The 21,998-nt window shown below is 47.9% G+C and overlaps 1 protein-coding gene across 2 annotated transcripts; it reads left to right on the plus strand.

Moving 5' to 3' along the window:
• The first annotated feature begins 17 nt into the window (after positions 1 to 17).
• CMC2 (C-X9-C motif containing 2) lies at positions 18 to 15,524 on the plus strand. 2 transcript variants are annotated; one of them, XM_075326910.1, is made up of 5 exons: positions 72 to 121; positions 3,558 to 3,604; positions 6,556 to 6,626; positions 7,087 to 7,158; positions 15,272 to 15,524. In XM_075326910.1, the coding sequence occupies exons 2-5, from the start codon at positions 3,568 to 3,570 to the stop codon at positions 15,356 to 15,358; spliced, it is 267 nt and encodes an 88-aa protein (XP_075183025.1). In that variant the 5' UTR covers positions 72 to 121; positions 3,558 to 3,567; the 3' UTR covers positions 15,359 to 15,524. The 2 variants fall into 2 exon arrangements, with proteins under 2 accessions (XP_075183026.1, XP_075183025.1); XM_075326911.1 differs by lacking the exon at positions 3,558 to 3,604 and having other exon boundaries at positions 18 to 121; positions 6,529 to 6,626.
• The last annotated feature ends 6,474 nt before the right edge of the window (positions 15,525 to 21,998 follow it).

A 21,998-nucleotide genomic window follows, 5' to 3' on the forward strand; every position in this document is an offset into this window, starting at 1 on the left:
GCTGGGCGTATTTTGATGGACAAGCTTTGTAGCCAATTAGAATAAAGCTTATGTAAGAGAAAAAATATTTTTTTTAGGTGCCGGACGGATCTGGAGTCAGTGTGCGGCGGCTGTCATACAGGTAGGTTGCGGAGTGGATGGATTTTGCGGTCTGCTGTGGCAGTGCATAAGGTTTTCTACCTGAAGGTCCGCTGGTGGTCTAAAACTACAAGTACCAACATGCATCACGCTGCAGTTCTTTCACTTGTCGCTCTACAGCAGCATCGGGTGCGTTATATCTGCCCTATATGGGTCATCACCTGCTCTTTCCTCTACAAGGTCAGTGCCGGTGTAATGACGTCATCTGATGACGTCACTGCCCGGCTTTACTATAGGATTGTGGTCGGTCTGACCTTGGCTTCAAAGACCACAACTTTTGCTCCCGTCCTGTTTAGGAAATGTCATTTTGCTTCACAGGAAACGTCCCCCGGCTGCAGAAGACGTCGGCCTGTAATGTATGCGCCCCATGAGCCCCCCGCAACGAGAAATGGCACCATCCGCCTCAACCAACCAATCAAATTCTAGCTTTTAACTTTTCGCCGCACATTAGAAAATAAAAGGAGTGGTCTGATTGGTTGCAATCTGCAAAGACGTCCCGTTTAAATCATGAGGCCCCAGGAGGAAGAGCGGTCGTCTTAAAGGGATGATCTGAAGACATTTCAATCCTAAACCCTATTTATTACCGCAATCTAAAATAATTTCTAATATGGCTGCATTAAAAATTCCCTACCGTTTCCTGACTTTACGACCTGCTATTGATTTTTCCCATACTTCCTGTCGGATAATACTTCATTTGAGAATCCCAGTGCATTCTGGGATGCTGAAACAAATCGTCATCAGGAGGTAGAGGCTCTGGTCACTGACACAGCCCCTGACCCTACCTGAAACGAAGCATCATCAGTGACTCATTGCAGAGGCTGCTCTGTCCCTGGAATGACGTCACTGCGGGGGCTTCACTTTTCTCTGCATGCCACTGGGTAGTCTGGGCGCATTGACAGTGTGCACTGCTCTGTTGTGCTGGCTGTACTGATCTGAGCCCGCAACAGAACATGTGTTGACACTGCACATCACACAGCAAGCAGGGAAAGACATGGCAGCCCCTGAACCGAGCGTCACTGATTTCAGCGAGAGTCTGGAGCTTGAACAGTAACTGCATCCACTGCCTCTTAATGTCGCTTCATTTCAGGGAGGGTCAGGAGCTGTGACAAGAACTGCAGCCTCCCCCTCCCTCCCATGACGCCTCATTTTAGGGAGGGTCAGAGGCTGTGACAATAGCTGCAGCTTCCCCCCCCCCCCAATGACTCCTCATTTCAGGGAGCGTCAGGGGCTGTGACAATAACTGCAGCTTCTCCCCCCCCCCATGACTCCTCATTTCAGGAAGCGTCAGGGGCTGTGACAATAACTGCAGCTTCTCCCCCCCCCTCCCCCCACCAATGACTCCTCATTTCAGGAAGCGTCAGGGGCTGTGACAATAACTTCAGCCTCTTTCCCCCCCTCCAGTGACTCTTAATTTCAGGGAGGGTCAGGGGCTGTGCCAATAACTGCAGCCTCTGCCTCCTAATGATGCTTCATTTCAGGGAGGGTCAGGGGCTGTGCCAATAACTGCAGCCTCTGCCTCCTAATGACGCTTCATTTCAGGGAGGGTCAGGGGCTGTGACAATAACTGCAGCCTCTGCCTCCTAATCATGCTTCATTTCAGGGAGGGTGAGGGGCGGTGACAATTACAGCCTCTGCCTCCTAATGACGTTTCATTTCAGGGAGGGTCAGGGGCTGTGCCAATAACTGCAGCCTCTGCCTACTAATGATGCTTCATTTCAGGGAGGGTCAGGGGCTGTGACAATTACAGCCTCTGCCTCCTAATGACGCTTCATTTCAGGGAGGGTCAGGGGCTGTGGCAATAACTGCAGCCTCTGCCCCCTAATGACGCCTCATTTAAGGGAGGGTCAGGGGCTGTGACTGTGACCAGTCTCTGTCCTCTAATGATGCTTTGTTTCAAAAAGGGGGGGGGTGGGGCCGAGGCTGTAGAAGTATCACAATCAAAAATTATCCCGGCACTTCTGTAAGGGTGTGGGTGCTCAGGTAGGGTCCAAGTCCATGTATAAAAAAAAAAAATTAGCACCAGTCACTCTATGGAGTGCCTGGTGCTAATTTTTCTATATAGAGGCTGTAGAAGTGACCGCAGCCTCTGCCCCTTCTGTGATGACGCTTCGTTTCACAAAGGGGCAGGTTCTCCAATAGTAACCACAGCCTCTGCCCTCCTGCTCTGATGACGCTTTGAGTATTTCAGCATGCTCTGGAATTCTCAAACAAAGCATCATCAGACTGGAAGTAGAAGGGGGAAAAAAAAACAATAGTAATTACTTAGTGTAGTTAAGGAAGGGTTGGAAATTCTTATTGCAACCATATTAGAAATTAGTTTGGATTGGAGCAATACATTTAAATTTCTTCAGCCTTCGTACCACCCCTTTAGGTCATTGGCAGGAGAGAAGGAACTTGCTGCAAGAGGAAGTGATAAGTGGTGTCCACAAGGCGCCACTCATCTGACATTAGGAAGTTATTTTACTGACCATACAGTTTGTTGTTGGGTGTTTTGTTAGGGGAGGGGTTCGGGAGCAGTATACTACCCTCTCCCCATTGAAAATGTAAGTGTGTATATGGGGGCTTCGTGAGGAAGAGCTTTTGGCGTGCCGCATTTCAGTGGGTGCAGGTCCCCCTGGGAATCAGTGGGTGCAGGTCCCCCGGGCGAGCAGTGGGTGCAGGTCCCCCGGGCGAGCAGTGGGTGCAGGTCCCCCGGGCGAGCAGTGGGTGCAGGACCCTGGACGAGCAGTGGTTGCAGGACTCCAGGGAGCAGTGGGTGCAGGTCCCCGGGCGAGCAGTGGGTGTCTGCACATACACAGCAGCACTCCAGTGTTTTTTTTTCTTTGCACCTGTCCTCACCATTCTATACTCTTGCTGTTTCTTGCCTTCATCCCATCTCATTTTCATCTATATCTGGCTGTATGTGAGGCTGTACCTTCTGGAGGCCTCAGGCATGGAGCGGGGGCACTGGCGATAACACTGTTTAAATCCCACCCTGTGACTAACAGCAGCATTTAAATGGTTAATCTGTAACTGTCATTTCATTAGCACTTGCAGCAGAATGTCTGTCTCTGCTTTTGGCTCCTCCATAGAATTTTAAAGGCACCAACTGTCATCTCCGATCTCCATGACGGGATCATCTGTCTTCACCGAATACAGATTTTCCCCCTGAATTCAGAGTGAAAGATCAGTCCTGTTGGGGAACGACGCAGATTTCTCTGAGATATATAACAGCTTCTGATTTTCATTTGTTCTATTGATACATGAAATAAAAGAACATTTATTCTTCAAACATCTGAAGCTCGGCCCGGGCTCTAGGAATAAACCCTCCATTAGTTTGGTATGAAGGTTCCTGTATAGCAGTATATGAATATTTGGCGTTTTCCGGCATCACAATGCAGCAGATGAGACATTAATTCAGTATTTCTTTGTCCCTATAGTTGGCACAACATGACATCCAGTGATGGCTTATCTTGGGGTGGAGCCGGTATCCTTTAAATTTAGATATTAAATAGGTTTTCCTAATTGTTTATGGCCGGTCGCAGACAGAACACTGAACATCTGCTATCGGCCTATAATGGTCATTACAACTCTGCATTCCAAAACCTGATCTCTCCATAGACTGATCCCATTGTGGATATGTTTAGTGTAACCTTGTAAATCCTTTATGGAGTGTTCATCTCCAGAGCTGCATTCACACTTCTTCTGGTTTCCTGTTCACTGTCAAGCCATGAGTATGGTTGATTGGTGTCTGTCCCGTGGGTTCCTCTCTCTGCGCCGCCCGGTCCCGTGGGCTCCTCTCTCTGCGCCGCCCGGTCCCGTGGGCTCTTCTCTCTGCGCCGCCCGGTCCAGTGGGCTCTTCTCTCTGCGCCGCCCGGTCCAGTGGGCTCCTCTCTCTGCGCCGCCCGGTCCAGTGGGCTCCTCTCTCTGCGCCGCCCGGTCCAGTGGGCTCCTCTCTCTGCGCCGCTCGGTCCAGTGGGCTCCTCTCTCTGCGCCGCCCGGTCCAGTGGGCTCCTCTCTCTGCGCCGCCCGGTCCAGTGGGCTCCTCTCTCTGCGCCGCCCGGTCCAGTGGGCTCCTCTCTCTGCGCCGCCCGGTCCCGTGGGCTCTTCTCTCTGCGCCGCCCGGTCCAGTGGGCTCTTCTCTCTGCGCCGCCCGGTCCCGTGGGCTCTTCTCTCTGCGCCGCCTGGTCCCGTGGGCTCTTCTCTCTGCGCCGCCCGGTCCCGTGGGCTCTTCTCTCTGCGCCGCCCGGTCCCGTGGGCTCTTCTCTCTGCGCCGCCCGGTCCCGTGGGCTCTTCTCTCTGCGCCGCCCGGTCCCGTGGGCTCTTCTCTCTGCGCCGCCCGGTCCCGTGGGCTCTTCTCTCTGCGCCGCCCGGTCCCGTGGGCTCTTCTCTCTGCGCCGCCCGGTCCCGTGGGCTCTTCTCTCTGCGCCGCCCGGTCCCGTGGGCTCTTCTCTCTGCGCCGCCCGGTCCCGTGGGCTCCTCTCTCTGCGCCGCCCCGTCTTTCCCGAACATTTATACAGTGCCTACAAGTAGTATTCAACCCCCTGCAGATTTAGCAGGTTTGATAAGATGCAAATAAGTTAGAGCCTGCAAACTTCAAACAAGAGCAGGATTTATTAACAGATGCATAAATCTTACAAACCAACAAGTTATGTTGCTCAGTTAAATTTTAATAAATTTTCAACATAAAAGTGTGGGTCAATTATTATTCAACCCCTAGGTTTAATATTTTGTGGAATAACCCTTGTTTGCAATTACAGCTAATAATCGTCTTTTATAAGACCTGATCAGGCCGGCACAGGTCTCTGGAGTTATCTTGGCCCACTCCTCCATGCAGATCTTCTCCAAGTTATCTAGGTTCTTTGGGTGTCTCATGTGGACTTTAATCTTGAGCTCCTTCCACAAGTTTTCAATTTGGTTAAGGTCAGGAGACTGACTAGGCCACTGCAACACCTTGATTTTTTTTTCCCTCTTGAACCAGGCCTTGGTTTTCTTGGCTGTGTGCTTTGGGTCGTTGTCTTGTTGGAAGATGAAATGACGACCCATCTTAAGATCCTTGATGGAGGAGCGGAGGTTCTTGGCCAAAATCTCCAGGTAGGCCGTGCTATCCATCTTCCCATGGATGCGGACCAGATGGCCAGGCCCCTTGGCTGAGAAACAGCCCCACAGCATGATGCTGCCACCACCATGCTTGACTGTAGGGATGGTATTCTTGGGGTCGTATGCAGTGCCATCCAGTCTCCAAACGTCACGTGTGTGGTTGGCACCAAAGATCTCGATCTTGGTCTCATCAGACCAGAGAACCTTGAACCAGTCTGTCTCAGAGTCCTCCAAGTGATCATAAGCAAACTGTGGACGAGCCTTGACATGACGCTTTGAAAGTAAAGGTACCTTACGGGCTCGTCTGGAACGGAGACCATTGCGGTGGAGTACGTTACTTATGGTATTGACTGAAACCAATATCCCCACTGTCATGAGATCTTCCCGGAGCTCCTTCCTTGTTGTCCTTGGGTTAGCCTTGACTCTTCGGACAAGCCTGGCCTCGGCACGAGTGGAAACTTTCAAAGACTGTCCAGGCCGTGGAAGGCTAACAGTAGTTCCATAAGCCTTCCACTTCCGGATGATGCTCCCAACAGTGGAGACAGGTAGGCCCAACTCCTTGGAAAGGGTTTTGTACCCCTTGCCAGCCTTGTGACCCTCCACGATCTTGTCTCTGATGGCCTTGGAATGCTCCTTTGTCTTTCCCATGTTGACCAAGTATGAGTGCTGTTCACAAGTTTGGGGAGGGTCTTAATTAGTCAGAAAAGGCTGGAAAAAGAGATAATTAATCCAAACATGTGAAGCTCATTGTTCTTTGTGCCTGAAATACTTCCTAATACTTTAGGGGAACCAAACAGAATTCTTGTGGTTTGAGGGGTTGAATAATAAATGACCCTCTGAATAATCTTTTCACAATTTAAAAAAAAAAACCTAAAAAACAAATAACATTCTTTTTTGCTGCATTTCACACTTCCAGGCTGATCTATAGTCCAAATGTCACAATGCCAAGTTAATTCCGAATGTGTAAACCTGCTAAATCTGCAGGGGGTTGAATACTACTTGTAGGCACTGTATGTTCAGACCAATAGAGAAGCGCTGTGAAAGGAGTTTTACAAAATTGGATTTTTTTTATTATTGTGGAGTGTGGGGAGAATAAAACTTTCTTCAACACTTCAAAGTCCTCTCTAAAATCGTGCCTAAATGACATTCTCAAAATGGAATAGGAGGCCCCAAAATCCACAAGGCGCCCCTTGATTATAGTAAAATTCTCGTCGTGACTCGGAGCCTTATCTGCATATAATGATCATTGTGTCGTGTCCGTCTTTCAGTGTATAATTGGATCCCATCTTCTCCTGTTCTTTAACCTCACAGTTGCTCCTTAATGTACGATGCATCCAGACCTGTCCCCGCACCTCCACACTGAAGAATGCAACGTGATCATTAATCTGCTGAAGCAGTGCCACGTAGACGTAAGTACCACCCGAAACGTGAAGCGCTTGGAATCACAGGGCTTTGCCACTATATTTTGGGTTGTGCTGCACCCCTCACATTAGTCTGCTGACCGCTGCAGCCAATCACAGGCTGCAGCGGTCCTTTGACTGCCGAACAGAGCTCTGTGTCTGCAGGGGACGTTGTAAGGCTGAGTAAGAAATCCCCTTTAAGGTCGTATCCTAAGGAGGCTTTGCCCAGTTTTTCCAAGATGGAATGATTGTTTTCCCTGGTCGCCTGGTTTCCCTGGTCACTTTTCTTTTAAATATTGGGGGTGAGGGGGTCTGCCTAAAATGACGGATGTAGCAGACTTCTAACAATTTAGGTTTTACCCGAAGTTTTGGGGAAAGCCACCAATAACAGTGAGGTGGTATCACACGTCCGGCTCTGCTACATCTCTATATTCTTACCAACATCTCAAGGATTTCTTTATCGTTTCAGAACAAGTTTATGAAGTATTTCGGACAGTGCAATGATATTGACCGAGTGATGAGAAAGTGCCTAAGAAAGGAGGTGAGACCAAAGACTAAAAGAAAAGTGGTCTGGCTTTGTTTTTTATAAAGTTTCTTCTTACTTTAAAATTTGTAAACTCTTAAGACTCATTAGTGAGTAACATTAAAGAACCGTGGCAATGAAGAATCAGTCATAGGAAACACATTTAAAGGGGCTCCCTATATTTAAAGGGAGTAATCCGGCCTCCTCATCACGAGGTGACAGGGCCGGTGACACTTTGTCTACAGATATCTGCCGGCTCGCCTGGGGCCAAGTGGCTAGTACCTTCCCTATGTAGACTCCCGGTGCTGAAATGCTTGAGGTGGGATTACCGCCTCAAAGGGAAGCTGTAGACCGAAAGCGGGTTTTGGCGTTAAATATATCTTTAGCAGAACCTGTATTTAACAAAAAAAAAAATAGTAATCTTACAATTTTCACACCGGCCACCGGGGCTTTTTTGGATTCAAACTTCATGTTTCAGGAAACAATACATGTACATAGCCATAATAAACAGAATACATTTTCACGAAACAACACCTATACATAGCCATAATAAAGAGATAATACATTTTTAAGAAACAACACATGTACATAGCCATAATAAATAGAATGCATTTTTAGGAAACAATACATGTACATAGCCATAATAAATAGATAATACATTTTCAGGAAACACATGTACATAGCCATAATAAACAGGTAATACATTTTGAGAAACAATACATGTACATAGCCATAACTTTTTTTTTTTTTTTTTTTTTTTTTAGAAAATGTGTTTTTTCCACATGGAAATCTGCAGCAAATCCGCACCAAAATCTTTTGTTTTGTATTTTATTTATTTATTTATTTTTGAGGGGGGTAGATTGAGTGCTGCTAATTACACGGTGGATTTTTGATAAATTGGAGGGGATTTTCTCAAAGTTTTAACACCTTTCACCCTCCATATAATGGATAACTCATATGGGCACATGGGGTGCATGGTGCGACCTCACCTGCTTGTAACTGCAGTGATCTGCACTTCCTCCGATCACTGCAGTTTTACCCCTCAGATGCCACAACGAATGATGGCCGCTCCATTTATTTAAATTCTTAGACAGGAGGGTGACACATGTACCCCAAAATCTCACTAATAAAAATAAAAAAAAAATTGAAAAACAAAAACATCTAAAAGGGACAATTTTTTTATATTAAAACAAACCTATATAAAAAAAAAAAATTGTATTTACATGAATGTGCTGCCCTGCTGGAAAAATTACTGCGCAATTTTTACCATGCAGCAAAAAAATAAATTTGTTTTTTTTCTTGTTTTGTTTTTCAGTACATTTGTATCGTAAACTTTAATTTTTATTTTCCCATTAAATAATACAATTGTATTGCAGGGAAAAAGTGTCAGACCTCTTGGAATCAATAATATATATATAATATAATATTATATATATATATATATATATATATATATATATATATATATATATATATATATATATATATATATATATATATATATATATATATATATATATATATATATATATATATACATATATATATATATAAAAAAAAAGAAATTGCATTGACTTGAATGGGTTAAGATAGGGCTGAGCTCCAATGCCAGACACAGCCAATTGAAAAGAATGTTTATTTTCGGGGGGAGAAAACCCTTTCTTTGTCGCTCCATTTGGAGACCCAGACAATTGTTTTAATTGGGTGTATAGCTTCTGCCTCAGGAGGCCACACAAAGTATTACACTAAAAGTGTAAAGCCCCTCCCCTTCTGCCTATACACCCCCCCGTGCATCACGGGCTCCTCAGTTTTTATGCTTTGTGCGAAGGAGGCACACATGCACGCATAGCTCCACAATTTAGTCAGCAGCAGCTGCTGACTATATCGGATGGAAGAAAAGAGGGCCCATAACAGGGCCCCCAGCATGCTCCCTTCTCACCCCACTCTGGTCGGCGGTGTTGTTAAGGTTGAGGTACCCATTGCGGGTACATAGGCAGGAGCCACATGCTGTTTTCCTTCCCCATCCCTTAAGGGCTCTGGGTGAAGTGGGATCCTAATCGGTCTCCAGAGACTGGGACCGTGCTCCCTCCGCAGCCCCTGGGGAATCTGCTGGACAGGAGCCGGGTATCGTCAGGGACAAGGCCCTGCTACTGTGAGGTACTCTGTGTCCCCTTGGGGACGGCGCATGGAGCGCCTGTGTTATACACGCTGCAGCACTGCTGGGTGTGTTGGTGCGCCGGGACTACCGCGCTGGCCGCGCTTGTTTGCCGGCCGCGCTTATAACTTTAGTCCCCGGCTTCTGCGGCCTAGTACCGCATACTCCCGCCCCCCGGCCTGCCAGTCAGGGGAAGGGAGGGACGCTGCACTGGACGTCAGCGCTGAGGGCTGGAGCATACTTTGTATCCTCCTCCCCCCTCACTGAGCACAGTGGGGCACCAGATTCCCGCACTTTCTAGGGCACGCCCACGGCCCCCTCCTCCTCACAGAACGCCGGCAGCCATTCCTGTCAGCACTTCTGAAGCTGGAGACGAGAGACAACACGGCTCTGGGAGGCCCAGGCAGGGAATCTGGTGGTCACACAACCGCTTTGGGCGGTCGGTAAGCCGCACCTGTAACTAGGTGCTGGCCCCCCTGGGTGCCGAAGTATATATATATATATATATATATATATGCTATACATAAACTCTGTACGATCGCACTGTTGGTTTTTGGCTATATACCCTCCCGGATTGTACTCTGAGGAGACAACAGCATGTCGTCCGCAAAAAGCAAGGGTGCCAAAGCACAGGCTTACTTTGCAACCTGTACCTCATGTGCGGCTATGCTACCGGCAGGTTCCACCTACCCTCATTGTGTACAATGCTCGGCCCCTGCGGCACTTACTCAGCCGGAGCCTCTGCCACTGGTGGCCCAGGTGGAACCACCTGCTACCACTGTCCAGGTGACAGGGACGGAGTTTGCAGTATTCGCTGACAAACTTTCTGAGTCTATGGATAAATGGTCTGCTAAGATACTGGAAGCCTTGCAGTCCAGACCGGTAACACAGGCCCCGGGCACTGTGGAATCATTGACCCCAGGCCCCCCTCGGTTGGAGCAGCAAAGTGCTCCTGGGGTGACTCATAGGTCCCAAGGTGAGGTCTCCGACACGGACCGCAGTCCCAGACCGCCTAAGCGGGCTCGCTGGGAGCTTCCCTCGACCTCATCACACTGCTCAGGGTCTCAGCAGGAGGACTCTCTAGAGGATGAAGCGGAGGTGGCAGATCAGGATTCTGATCCTGAGGTCGCTCTCAACCTTGATACACCTGAGGGGGACGCCATAGTAAATGACCTTATAGCGTCCATCAATCAGGTGTTGGATCTTTCTCCCCCAGCTCCTCCAATTGAGGAGTCAGCTTCTCAGCAGGAGAAATTCAGTTTTAGGTTTCCCAAACGTACAATGAGTACGTTTCTGGATCACTCCGACTTCAGAGCGGCAGTACAGAAACACCGAGCTTGTACAGATAAGCGCTTTTCTAAGCGCCTTAAGGACACACGTTATCCCTTCCCCCCTGACGTTGTCAAGGGTTGGGCTCAGTGTCCCAAGGTGGATCCTCCAGTCTCCAGACTGGCGGCCAGATCCATAGTTGCAGTGGAAGATGGGGCTTCACTCAAAGATGCCACTGACAGACAGATGGAACTCTGGCTGAAATCCATCTATGAAGCTATCGGCGCGTCCTTTGCTCCGGCATTCGCAGCCGTATGGGCACTCCAAGCTATCTCAGCTTGTCAGTCTGAGATTAATGCAGTCACACGTACGTCTGCTCCGCAAGTGGTGTCCTTAACCTCTCAGGCGTCGGCATTTGCGTCCTACGCCATTAATGCTGTCCTGGACTCTGCGAGCCGTACGGCGGTAGCATCCGCCAATTCGGTGGCAGTCCGCAGGGCCTTGTGGCTACGTGAATGGAAGGCAGACTCTGCTTCCAAAAAGTTCTTAACCGGTTTGCCACTTTCTGGCGACCGCCTGTTTGGTGAGCGATTGGATGAAATCATTAAACAATCCAAGGGAAAGGACTCATCCTTACCCCAGTCCAAACCAAACAGACCTCAACAACGGAAGGTACAATCGAGGTTTCGGTCCTTTCGGCCCGCGGGCAGGTCTCAATTCTCCTCGTCCAACAGGCCACAGAAGGGTCAGAGGGACTCCGATTCATGGCGGTCTAAGTCACGTCCTAAAAAGACCGCCGGAGGAACCGCTCCCAAAGCGGCCTCCTCATGACTTTCGGCCTCTTCAAACCGCATCCTCGGTCGGTGGCAGGCTCTCCCGCTTTTGCGACGCCTGGCTGCCACAGGTACAAGACCGTTGGGTGAGAGACATTCTGTCTCACGGTTACAGGATAGAGTTCAGCTCTCGTCCTCCGACTCGTTTCTTCAGAACATCTCCGCCCCCCGAGCGAGCCGATGCTCTTCTTCAGGCGGTGAGCACTCTGAAGGCAGAAGGAGTGGTGATCCCTGTTCCTCTTCAGCAACAGGGTCATGGTTTTTACTCCAACTTGTTTGTGGTGCCAAAAAAGGACGGATCTTTCCGTCCTGTTCTGGACCTAAAACTGCTCAACAAACACGTAAAAACCAGGCGGTTCCGGATGGAATCGCTCCGCTCCGTCATCGCCTCAATGTCCCAAGGAGATTTCCTAGCATCAATCGACATCAAAGATGCTTATCTCCACGTACCGATTGCACCAGAGCATCAGCGCTTCCTGCGTTTCGCCATAGGGGACGAACACCTTCAGTTCGTGGCACTGCCTTTCGGCCTGGCGACAGCCCCACGGGTTTTCACCAAGGTCATGGCAACAGTGGTAGCAGTCCTACACTCTCAGGGACACTCGGTGATCCCTTACTTAGACGATCTGCTTGTCAAGGCACCCTCTCGAGTGGCATGCCAACACAGCCTGGACATTGCTCTGGAGACTCTCCAGAGATTCGGGTGGATCATCAATTTCCCAAAGTCAAATCTGACACCGGCCCAATCACGGACATATCTTGGCATGGAGTTTCATACTCTCTCAGCGATAGTGAAGCTTCCGCTGAACAAACAGCGTTCACTACAGACAGGGGTGCAATCTCTCCTTCAAGGCCAGTCACACCCCTTGAGGCGCCTCATGCACTTCCTAGGGAAGATGGTGGCAGCAATGGAGGCAGTTCCTTTTGCGCAGTTTCATCTGCGTCCACTTCAGTGGGACATTCTCCGCAAATGGGACAGGAAGTCGACGTCCCTCGACAGGAACGTCTCCCTTTCTCAGGCAGCCAAAGCCTCCCTTCGGTGGTGGCTTCTTCCCACTTCATTGTCGAAGGGGAAATCCTTCCTACCCCCATCCTGGGCGGTGGTCACGACGGACGCGAGTCTGTCAGGGTGGGGAGCGGTCTTTCTCCACCACAGGGCTCAGGGTACCTCCCTTCAGATCAATGTTCTGGAGATAAGGGCAGTGTATCTTGCCCTAAAGGCGTTCCAGCCGTGGCTGGAAGGCAAGCAGATCCGAATTCAGTCGGACAACTCCACCGCGGTGGCATACATCAACCACCAAGGCGGAACACGCAGTCGGCAAGCCTTCCAGGAAGTCCGGCGGATTCTGCTGTGGGTGGAAGCCACAGCCTCCACCATATCCGCAGTTCACATCCCGGGCGTAGAAAACTGGGAAGCAGACTTTCTCAGTCGCCAGGGCATGGACGCAGGGGAATGGTCCCTTCACCCGGACGTGTTTCAAGAGATCTGTTGCCGCTGGGGGATGCCGGACGTCGACCTAATGGCATCACGGCACAACAACAAGGTCCCGGCATTCATGGCACGGTTTCAAGATCACAGAGCTCTGGCGGCGGACGCATTAGTTCAGGATTGGTCGCAGTTTCAACTGCCTTATGTGTTTCCTCCTCTGGCACTGCTGCCCAGAGTGTTACGCAAGATCAGGTCCGACTGCCGCCGCGCCATCCTCGTCGCTCCAGACTGGCCGAGGAGGTCGTGGTACCCGGATCTGTGGCATCTCACGGTGGGCCAACCAACCAACTACCAGACCGACCAGACTTGCTGTCTCAAGGGCCGTTTTTCCATCTGAATTCTGCGGCCCTCAACCTGTCTGTGTGGCCATTGAGTCCTGGATCCTAGCGTCTTCAGGGTTATCTCAAGAGGTCATTGCCACTATGAGACAGGCCAGGAAACCAACGTCCGCCAAGATCTACCACAGGACGTGGAGGATATTCTTATCCTGGTGCTCTGATCAGGGTTTTACTCCCTGGCCATTTGCCTTGCCCACTTTTCTTTCCTTCCTTCAATCCGGATTGGAAAAGGGTTTGTCGCTCGGCTCCCTTAAGGGACAAGTCTCAGCGCTCTCTGTGTTTTTATTCAGAAGCGCCTGGCCAGACTTCCACAGGTACGCACGTTCCTGCAGGGGGTTTGTCACATAGTCCCTCCTTACAAGCGTCCGTTAGAACCCTGGGATCTGAACAGGGTGCTGATGGCTCTTCAGAAACCACCGTTCGAGCCAATGAAGGATATTTCTCTTTCACGCCTTTCGCAGAAAGTGGTCTTCCTAGTAGCAGTCACATCACTTCGGCGAGTGTCTGAGCTAGCAGCGCTGTCATGCAAAGCCCCTTTCCTGGTGTTTCACCAGGACAAGGTGGTTCTGCGGCCGGTTCCGGAATTTCTCCCTAAGGTGGTATCCCCCTTTCATCTCAATCAGGATATCTCCTTACCTTCTTTTTGTCCTCATCCAGTTCACCAATGTGAAAAGGATTTGCACTTGTTAGATCTGGTGAGAGCACTCAGACTCTACATTTCTCGTACGGCGCCCCTGCGCCGCTCGGATGCACTCTTTGTCCTTGTCGCTGGCCAGCGTAAAAGGGTCACAGGCTTCCAAGTCAACCCTGGCTCGGTGGATCAAGGAATCAATTCTCGAAGCCTACCGTTCTTCTGGGCTTCCGGTTCCCTCAGGGCTGAAGGCCCATTCTACCAGAGCCGTGGGTGCGTCCTGGGCTTTGCGGCACCAGACTACGGCTCAGCAGGTGTGTCAGGCGGCTACCTGGTCGAGCCTGCACACTTTCACGAAACACTATCAGGTGCATACCTATGCTTCGGCAGATGCCAGCCTAGGTAGGCGAGTCGTGCAGGCGGCGGTTGCTCACCTGTAGGAAGGGGCCGTTTTTACGGCTCTATTACGAGGTATTATTTTACCCACCCAGGGACTGCTTCTGGACGTCCCAATTGTCTGGGTCTCCCAATGGAGCGACAAAGAAGAAGGGAATTTTGTTTACTTACCGTAAATTCCTTTTCTTCTAGCTCCAATTGGGAGACCCAGCACCCGCCCCTGTTCCCTTCGGGCTGTTGTTCTTTGTGTACACATGTTGTTCATGTTGAATGGTTTTCAGTTCTCCGAACTTCCTTCGGATTGAATTTACTTTAGACCAATTTATAAGTTTCCTCCTTCCTGCTTTTGCACCAAAACTGAGGAGCCCGTGGTGCACGGGGGGGTGTATAGGCAGAAGGGGAGGGGCTTTACACTTTTAAGTGTAATACTTTGTGTGGCCTCCTGAGGCAGAAGCTATACACCCAATTAAAACAATTGTCTGGGTCTCCCAATTGGAGCTAGAAGAAAAGGAATTTACGGTAAGTAAACAAAATTCCCTTATTTCCTACTCCTTTACATCATATTTATATAAATTTATACGAAAAAAGATGCATTGACCCGATGTGGTCCTTCTCCTAACTGTAGGACTTCCACTCTTATTGGATATGACCTTTATATCTTGTATTACTGAAGATACCTGGCATACATTATTCTGTACCTAAAAGTTTGCGGTGATGTACACCGTTGTTTTCCTCCCCTCACTTGTCCATACTTTTATGAAAATGTATACAAATAAAAATATGTATTGAACCGCAGATCGCCTCTCTTGTTTTTGTTTTGGTTTCTCCTATAGCGATTTGGTTCATGTATTTAGTCCTTCTGCGTTTCATATGTGATCTATATTGGTCTATGTATATCAGTATATTTAAATTACAATATGCAGATACTTATACCCATTTCTATCCTTTACATCATAGTAGTATTTTTGTTGACTTGACTGCGCCTCCTATGTGACTTCTTTTTTTCTTTTTGTCTTTCAGTATGAGGACAATCGAGCCAAAAGCCGCGCCAGGTCCGAAAGGTTTAAAGAGAAACTTCTGGAGGCCAGAAAGGCTGAAAATGAATAGACACCCCTCACTCACCAACCAACCATGGAGCTGTTATTCCAAAACCATATCAAGAACTCTTTGTATTTATTGAACTGCCAAAATAAAAATGGAAAAAAAAATATTTTTTTTTTGTAAACATAACATTTGTATAATTTGTTTAAAATAAAAAAATATTAGAATCTGGTACACTTTTTATTTATATAAAATATATATTTTTTTGTTTAAAATCTGTTTAAATCAAGTTTTTGTTGCATATAAAAAAAATTTTTTCCATTACAATTTTTATAAAAAAAATATACACGAGTTCAAAAGTTTAGGGTCACTTAGATATTTTCTTATTTTTGAAAGAAAAGCACTTTTTTTTTTTTATTTTTCCTTTTCAATGAAGCTAACATTAAATTAAACAGAAATCCCCTCTATACATTGTTAATGTGGTAAATGACTATTCTAGCTGCAAACGTCTGGTTGTTAATGCAATATCTACATAGGTGTATAGAGGCCCATTTCCAACAATCACCACTCCAGAGTTCTAATGGTACATTGTGTTTGCTAACTGTGTTAGAAGGCTAGTGGATGTTTAGAAATCTCTTGAAAACCCTTGTGCAAGTATGTTAGCACAGCTGAAAACAGTTTTGCTGATTAGAGAAGCTATAAAACGGACCTTCCTTTGAGCTACTTCAGATTCTGGAGCATCACATTTGTTGGTTCCATTAAACTCTCAAAATGAATAGAAAAAGAGAACTTTCATATGAAACTCAACAGTCTATTCTTGTTTTTAGAAATGAAGGATATTCCATGCGAGAAATTGCCAAGAAACTGAGGATTTCCTACAACGGTGTGTACTACTCCCTTCAGAGGAGAGCACAAACAGGCTGTAACCAGAGTATAAAGAGAAATGGGAGGCCGCGCTGCACAACTGAGCAACAAGACAAGTGCATTAGAGGCTCTAGTGTGAGAAATCGATGCCTCACAGTTCCTCAACTGGCAGCTTCATTATATAGTACCCGCAAAATGCCAGTGTCAACGTCTACAGTGAAGAGGCGACTCCGGGATGCCGGCCTTTAGGCCAGAGTGGCAAAGAAAAAGCCATATCTGAGACTGGCTAATAAAGGAAAAGATTAATATGGGCAAAACAACAGACATTTGACAGAGGAAGATTGGAAAAAAGTGTTATGGACAGATGAATCGAAGTTTGGATCACACAGAAGAACATTTGTGAGACACAGAACTGCTGGAAAGATGCTGGAAGAGTGCCTGACGCCATCTGTCAAGCATGGTGGAGGTAATGTGATGGTCTGGGGTTGCTTTGGTGCTGGTAAAGTGGGAGATTTGTACAAGGTAAAAGGGATTTTGAATAAGGAAGGCATTCACTCCATTCTGCAACGCCATACCCTGTGGACAGTCTTGATTGGAGCCAATTTCATCCTACAACAGGACAATGACCCAAAGCAACCTCCAAATTATGCATGAACTATTTAGGGAAGAAGCCGGCAGCTGGTATTCTATCAGTAATGGAGTGGCAGCCCAGTCACCAGATCTCAACCCCATAGAGCTGTTGTGGGAGCAGCTTGACCGTATGGTGCAAAAAGTGCCCATCAACCAATCCAACTTGTGGAGGGGGAAGCATGGGGGGAAATATCTCCAGATTACCTCCGCAAATTAACAGCTAGAATGCCAAAGGTCTGCAAAGCTGGAATTGCTGCAAAGGAGCATTCTGTGCCGAAAGCAAAGTGTGAAGAGAACATTATTATTTCATGTAAACATCATTATTTCTAACCTCATCACTGTCTGGACGATATTCTCTATTCATTATGCAACTCATTTCAAAAATAAAAGTAGGATTTCTCATGGAAAAGACAAAATTGTCCAGGTGACCCCAAACTTTTGAACGGTAGTGTATATATTTTGTAATTCTGCAATTTTCACACTGGCCGAGTTCATTTTTAATTTTTTTTTTTTTTTAAATAGACACATCCTTGTGGTGCAATCACAGCGCAGCATTGAAAGAGGTCACATTGCAGCCGTGTGTGAACTGCACCAAACAAGTCACAAGAAGTGCACCCGTTTTGGATTTTTTTTTTTGTGCCTGGTTTGTCGCAGCATCTGTGACCCCATTCACTTGTATGGCACTGGGGTGTGGCAAACCTTCGCCAAAGTTGCTATGTAGCCCCAAATGGCTCAAACATGGATGTTTATTGGATGTCTTTATTGTATTGACTTCTGTTGTCAGTCGAAATCTGAGTTTGCTTGCTGCAACCTTTTAAAGTGAATGTGGCAGCAGAAAATGACTGTTCAAACAAAGCACCTCCTGGTGCAGGCAAACAGTTCACTGTCCCACTTATCTCCGCCCTCCTTTTGCATGATTGACAGCTGAAAGACGGGGGCAATAGATGGAAAAGAAGTAGCTGGGAAGGTTCACTGAACTTTTTGGCCACCCCAAGGGTTACACAAAGTTCCTATCAAGCTTAACAGACAGTCCTGTGGTTTCTGGCTGTAGAAAATTGCAATATTTGGCTACACAAGCTGCCTTATGACTTTCTTTTTCCTGCTTGGGGTTTATCCCTTTCTCTTTAGGACCCTGCAAATTTCCTCACCTTTTCAGCTGTTAAAGGGGTTGTCCGACAAACTCAAAAATTTTTGGTAAGCTAATCTGTGCTGTATTGTTATATAATACACCCCAACATTGTTATTTTTTGTTTTCTAACTTTTGTTCCTCTTGAATTATGACTTTATTCTCTGCAGCTCTTTGTTTACATTCAGCTCCAGCAAACATGATAACTTCCTATGCCAAACCTCAGTCAGAGCTGGCACCGCCCGACCTCAGTGTCCAGCCACTCCCCAGTGTCCAGCCCCGCCCCCTGTACACCCATTCCCTGTCAGTATTCTTCCCCAGCACCTGACCTGTTATCACTACAGCATTGCAAATAACAGCCCCACATCGGGCTCTGCACCCCACACAACATCGGGCTCTGCATCGGGCTCTGCACCGCACACGCACATCGGGCTCTGCACCGCACACGCACATCGGGCTCTACACCGCACACGCACATCGGGCTCTGCACCGCACACGCACATCGGGCTCTGCACCGCACACGCACATAGGGCTCTGCACCACACACACACACACACAGGGCTCTGCACCGCACACACAGGGCTCTGCACCACACGCACACACGGCGCTCTGTACCGACCCATCCTACCCCCATAGGGAACACATGTAGGGAGTACATACTCACCCGTCTTCGGTCCCCGCCGCTCCTGCACGTTCGTCCGTTGTCTGTGCTCTGGCCATATGAGCACAGTAGTGAAGTCACGGCTGTCCTGATCTGTCAGACACAGACAAGCGGGGCAGTGAGGAGCAGCAGCGCTGCGCTCCCTCTAATCAGCGCTTTCAAATGTACCGGCATCTGTGATCTGTGATGCCGGTACATTTGAATGTGCGATCCTGAGCAGGGGGCCCGGTGCTGGCGCTGACACCACGGCAGCCGCCACCAGGCCCCTCCCCCAGGTCACGCACCCCACAGCAGTGCAGGGGGAGGTTGTGGGGAGAGTACGGGGTGCGGGGGAATGTGTGGGAGGGTGCAGGGAAGGGGGCGGGGCTCATCGCACTGTACCTGCCCAGCAGGGAGGCAACATGCTGTTCCAGATTTGCATGTCAACATGGCCCTGCCCATGTTGACATGAAATGACCGGAAGCAGCAAAATCGCGGCAGGAGCGGTCACATGACCACTCTGAGCCGAGGGAGAGGGGCTGACAGCAGGGCAGGTAAGTGGTCTCTATCTACTTACCTGCCCCAATGTAGCCCAATAGGGTAATAATGAAAAAAAAATGTCAAAGAAGCCGGATAACCCCTTTAATCTCCGGCACTTCTATTTGCGTCTTAATACTCCTATTCCCCCTTGGTCTGTGCTGGTGATACAGTGGGTACGGAAAGTATTCAGACCCCTTTACATTTTTCACTCTTTCATTGTAGCCATTTCTTTCTCTGCACCCCATTCCCCATCTTGACAGAAAAAAATAGAAATAAATACATTTTTGCAAATTTGTTACACAAGAATAAATATCACATGGTCATAAGTATTCAGACCCTTTGCTGAGACACTCATATTTACATCACATGCTGTCCATTTCCTTGTGATCCTCCTTGAGATGGTTCTAATCCTTCATTGGAGTCCAGGTGTGTTTAATTAAACTGATAGGACGTGATTTGGAAAGGCGCACACCTGTCTATATAAGAGCTCACAGCGCATGTCACACCAAATGAGAATCATGAGGTCAAAGGAACTGCCCAAGGAGCTCAGAGATAGAATTGTGTCAAGGTTCAGATCTGGCCAAGGTTACAAAAAAACTTCTGCAGTACTCAAGGTTCCTAAGAGCACAGTGGCTTCCATTATCCTTAAATGGAAGAAGTTTGGGACTACCAGCACTCTCCCTAGACCTGGCCGTCCAGCCAAACTGAGCAATCGTGGGAGAAGAGCCTTGGTGAGCGAGGTAAAGAAGAACCCCAAGATCACTGTGGCTGAGCTCCAGAGATGCAATAGGGGATGGGAGACAGTTCCACAAAGACAACTATCACTGCAGCCTCCACCAGTCTGGCCTTTATGGCAGAGTGGCCCAACGGAAGCCTCTCCTCAGTGCAAGACATATGAAAGCCCTCAGAGTTTGCAAAAAACACATGAAGGACTCCCAGACTATGAGAAATAAGATTCTCTGCTCTGATGAGACGAAGATAGAACTTTTTGGTGATAATTCTAAGTGGTATGTGTGGAGAAAACCAGGCACTGCTCATCACCTGCATAATACAATCCCAACAGTGAAACATGGTGGTAGCAGCATCATGCTCTTGGGGCAGAGACTGGACGACTGGTTGCAATTGCAGGAAAGATGAATGCGACCAAGTACAAAGATATCCTGGAAGAAAGCCTCCTCCAGAGTTCTCTGGACCTCAGACTTGGCCAAAGGTTTTCCTTCCAACAAGACAATGACTAAGCACACAGCTAAAATAACAAAGGAGTGGCTGCAGAACAACTCTGTTACCATTCATGACCAGCCCAGCCAGAGCCCTGACCTAAACCCAATTGAGCATCTCTGGAGAGACCTGAAAATGACATCCACCAACGTTCACCATCCAACCTGATGGAACTGGAGAGGATCTGCAAGGAAGAATGGCAGAGGATCCCCAAATCCAGAATCCCAAGAAGACTCATGGCTGTACTAGCTCACAAGGGAGCTTCTACTCAATACTGTTCAAAGGGTCTGAATACTTATGACCACGTGATATTTCCGTTTTTATTGTTTAAAAAAATTTGCAAATATTTCTACATTTCTGGTTTTTTTCTGTCAAGATGGGGAATGGGGTGCAGAGTGTACATTAATAGGAAAAATATGAACTTTTTTTGAATTTATCAAATGGCTGCAATGAAACAAAGAGTGAAAAACTTAAAGGGGTCTGAATACTTTCCGTACCCACAGTAGGTCTAATATCCTTAACAAATGTTCAGTGCAAGCAGTCGGCTTGTATTCATCTGGAGAATCTTTGTTGTTGTTGAGTCATCTGGAGATAAGTTATTCGTTTACTTTCCCCTGTGTATTTCCCTATGTCTTATTTAGAGCTTAATGGGGTTGACTAAGTGCTCATCCCATCCGGTCCCTACCTAGGGCCTATTTCAGAGTCAGCCAGGGCCAGGTATCCTGCTCGGCGCATAGGTGTGGAACCTATCTACGGTGGTGAGGGGAGCCAGGAGATAGCGGTAGGGTTGGTCAGGAGTCACCATCTCCCCCTTCCCTAGACACAGGGTTTCCCTTACCTTTCGTTTGGTAGGTCCCCGTACCTAGCGTGAAACTTACTGTGCTTGGTTTGAACAGTCATTTTCTGCTTATAGGCTCCTTATAAAGATTGCAGCATGTAAACGCAGATTCCGACTTTATGTGACATGACGTGGATGGAGTTTTCAAAAACCTATTCAAACATAGGGGAAAAGCTTTGTGCGGATTTTACACTTTGGAATTCAAAATCTGCGTAAAAAAAATATTTGTCATGTGTGGACTAAGCCTAAACTAAACTAGGTCTAGCCCTCTGGAGGGAGTAACGCATCCTGGCCTCAGACTAATGCTCCTGGCAAATCCTGGCTACCATAAAGCCAACATGAGCAACCCAAGAGGCCCAAATTCTAGAGGGAATAGAGGAAGATGACCTCTTGTAATCAACGACATCCACCTCAACCTCCCTGACACAACTAATCGGTCAGCTCTTGTGTCACAAACGCTGGGGATAAGATACTGCAGAAGAACACTCAGAGGAGGAGATAGGAGCTGACTCATCACTGCCATCAGCTGTACTCCAAATGAGCATGCTCCATACTCAGAGGAGAAAACAGGAGCTGACCCATCACTGTCATCAGCTGTACTCCAAATGAGCATGCTCAACATTCAGTGGAGGAGATGGGAGCTGACCCATCACTGTCATCAGCTGTACCCCAAATGAGCATGCTCAACATTCAGTGGAGGAGGCAGGAGCTGACATATCACTGTCATCAGCTGTACCCCAAATTAGCATGCTCAACATTCAGAGGAGACAGGAGCTGACCCATCACTGCCGTAAGCTGTACTCCTAATAAGCATGCTCAACACTCAGAGGAGGAGACAGGAGCTGACCTA

Source organism: Anomaloglossus baeobatrachus, chromosome 10 (genome assembly GCF_048569485.1).
Source record: "Anomaloglossus baeobatrachus isolate aAnoBae1 chromosome 10, aAnoBae1.hap1, whole genome shotgun sequence".
Taxonomy (NCBI): domain Eukaryota; kingdom Metazoa; phylum Chordata; class Amphibia; order Anura; family Aromobatidae; genus Anomaloglossus; species Anomaloglossus baeobatrachus.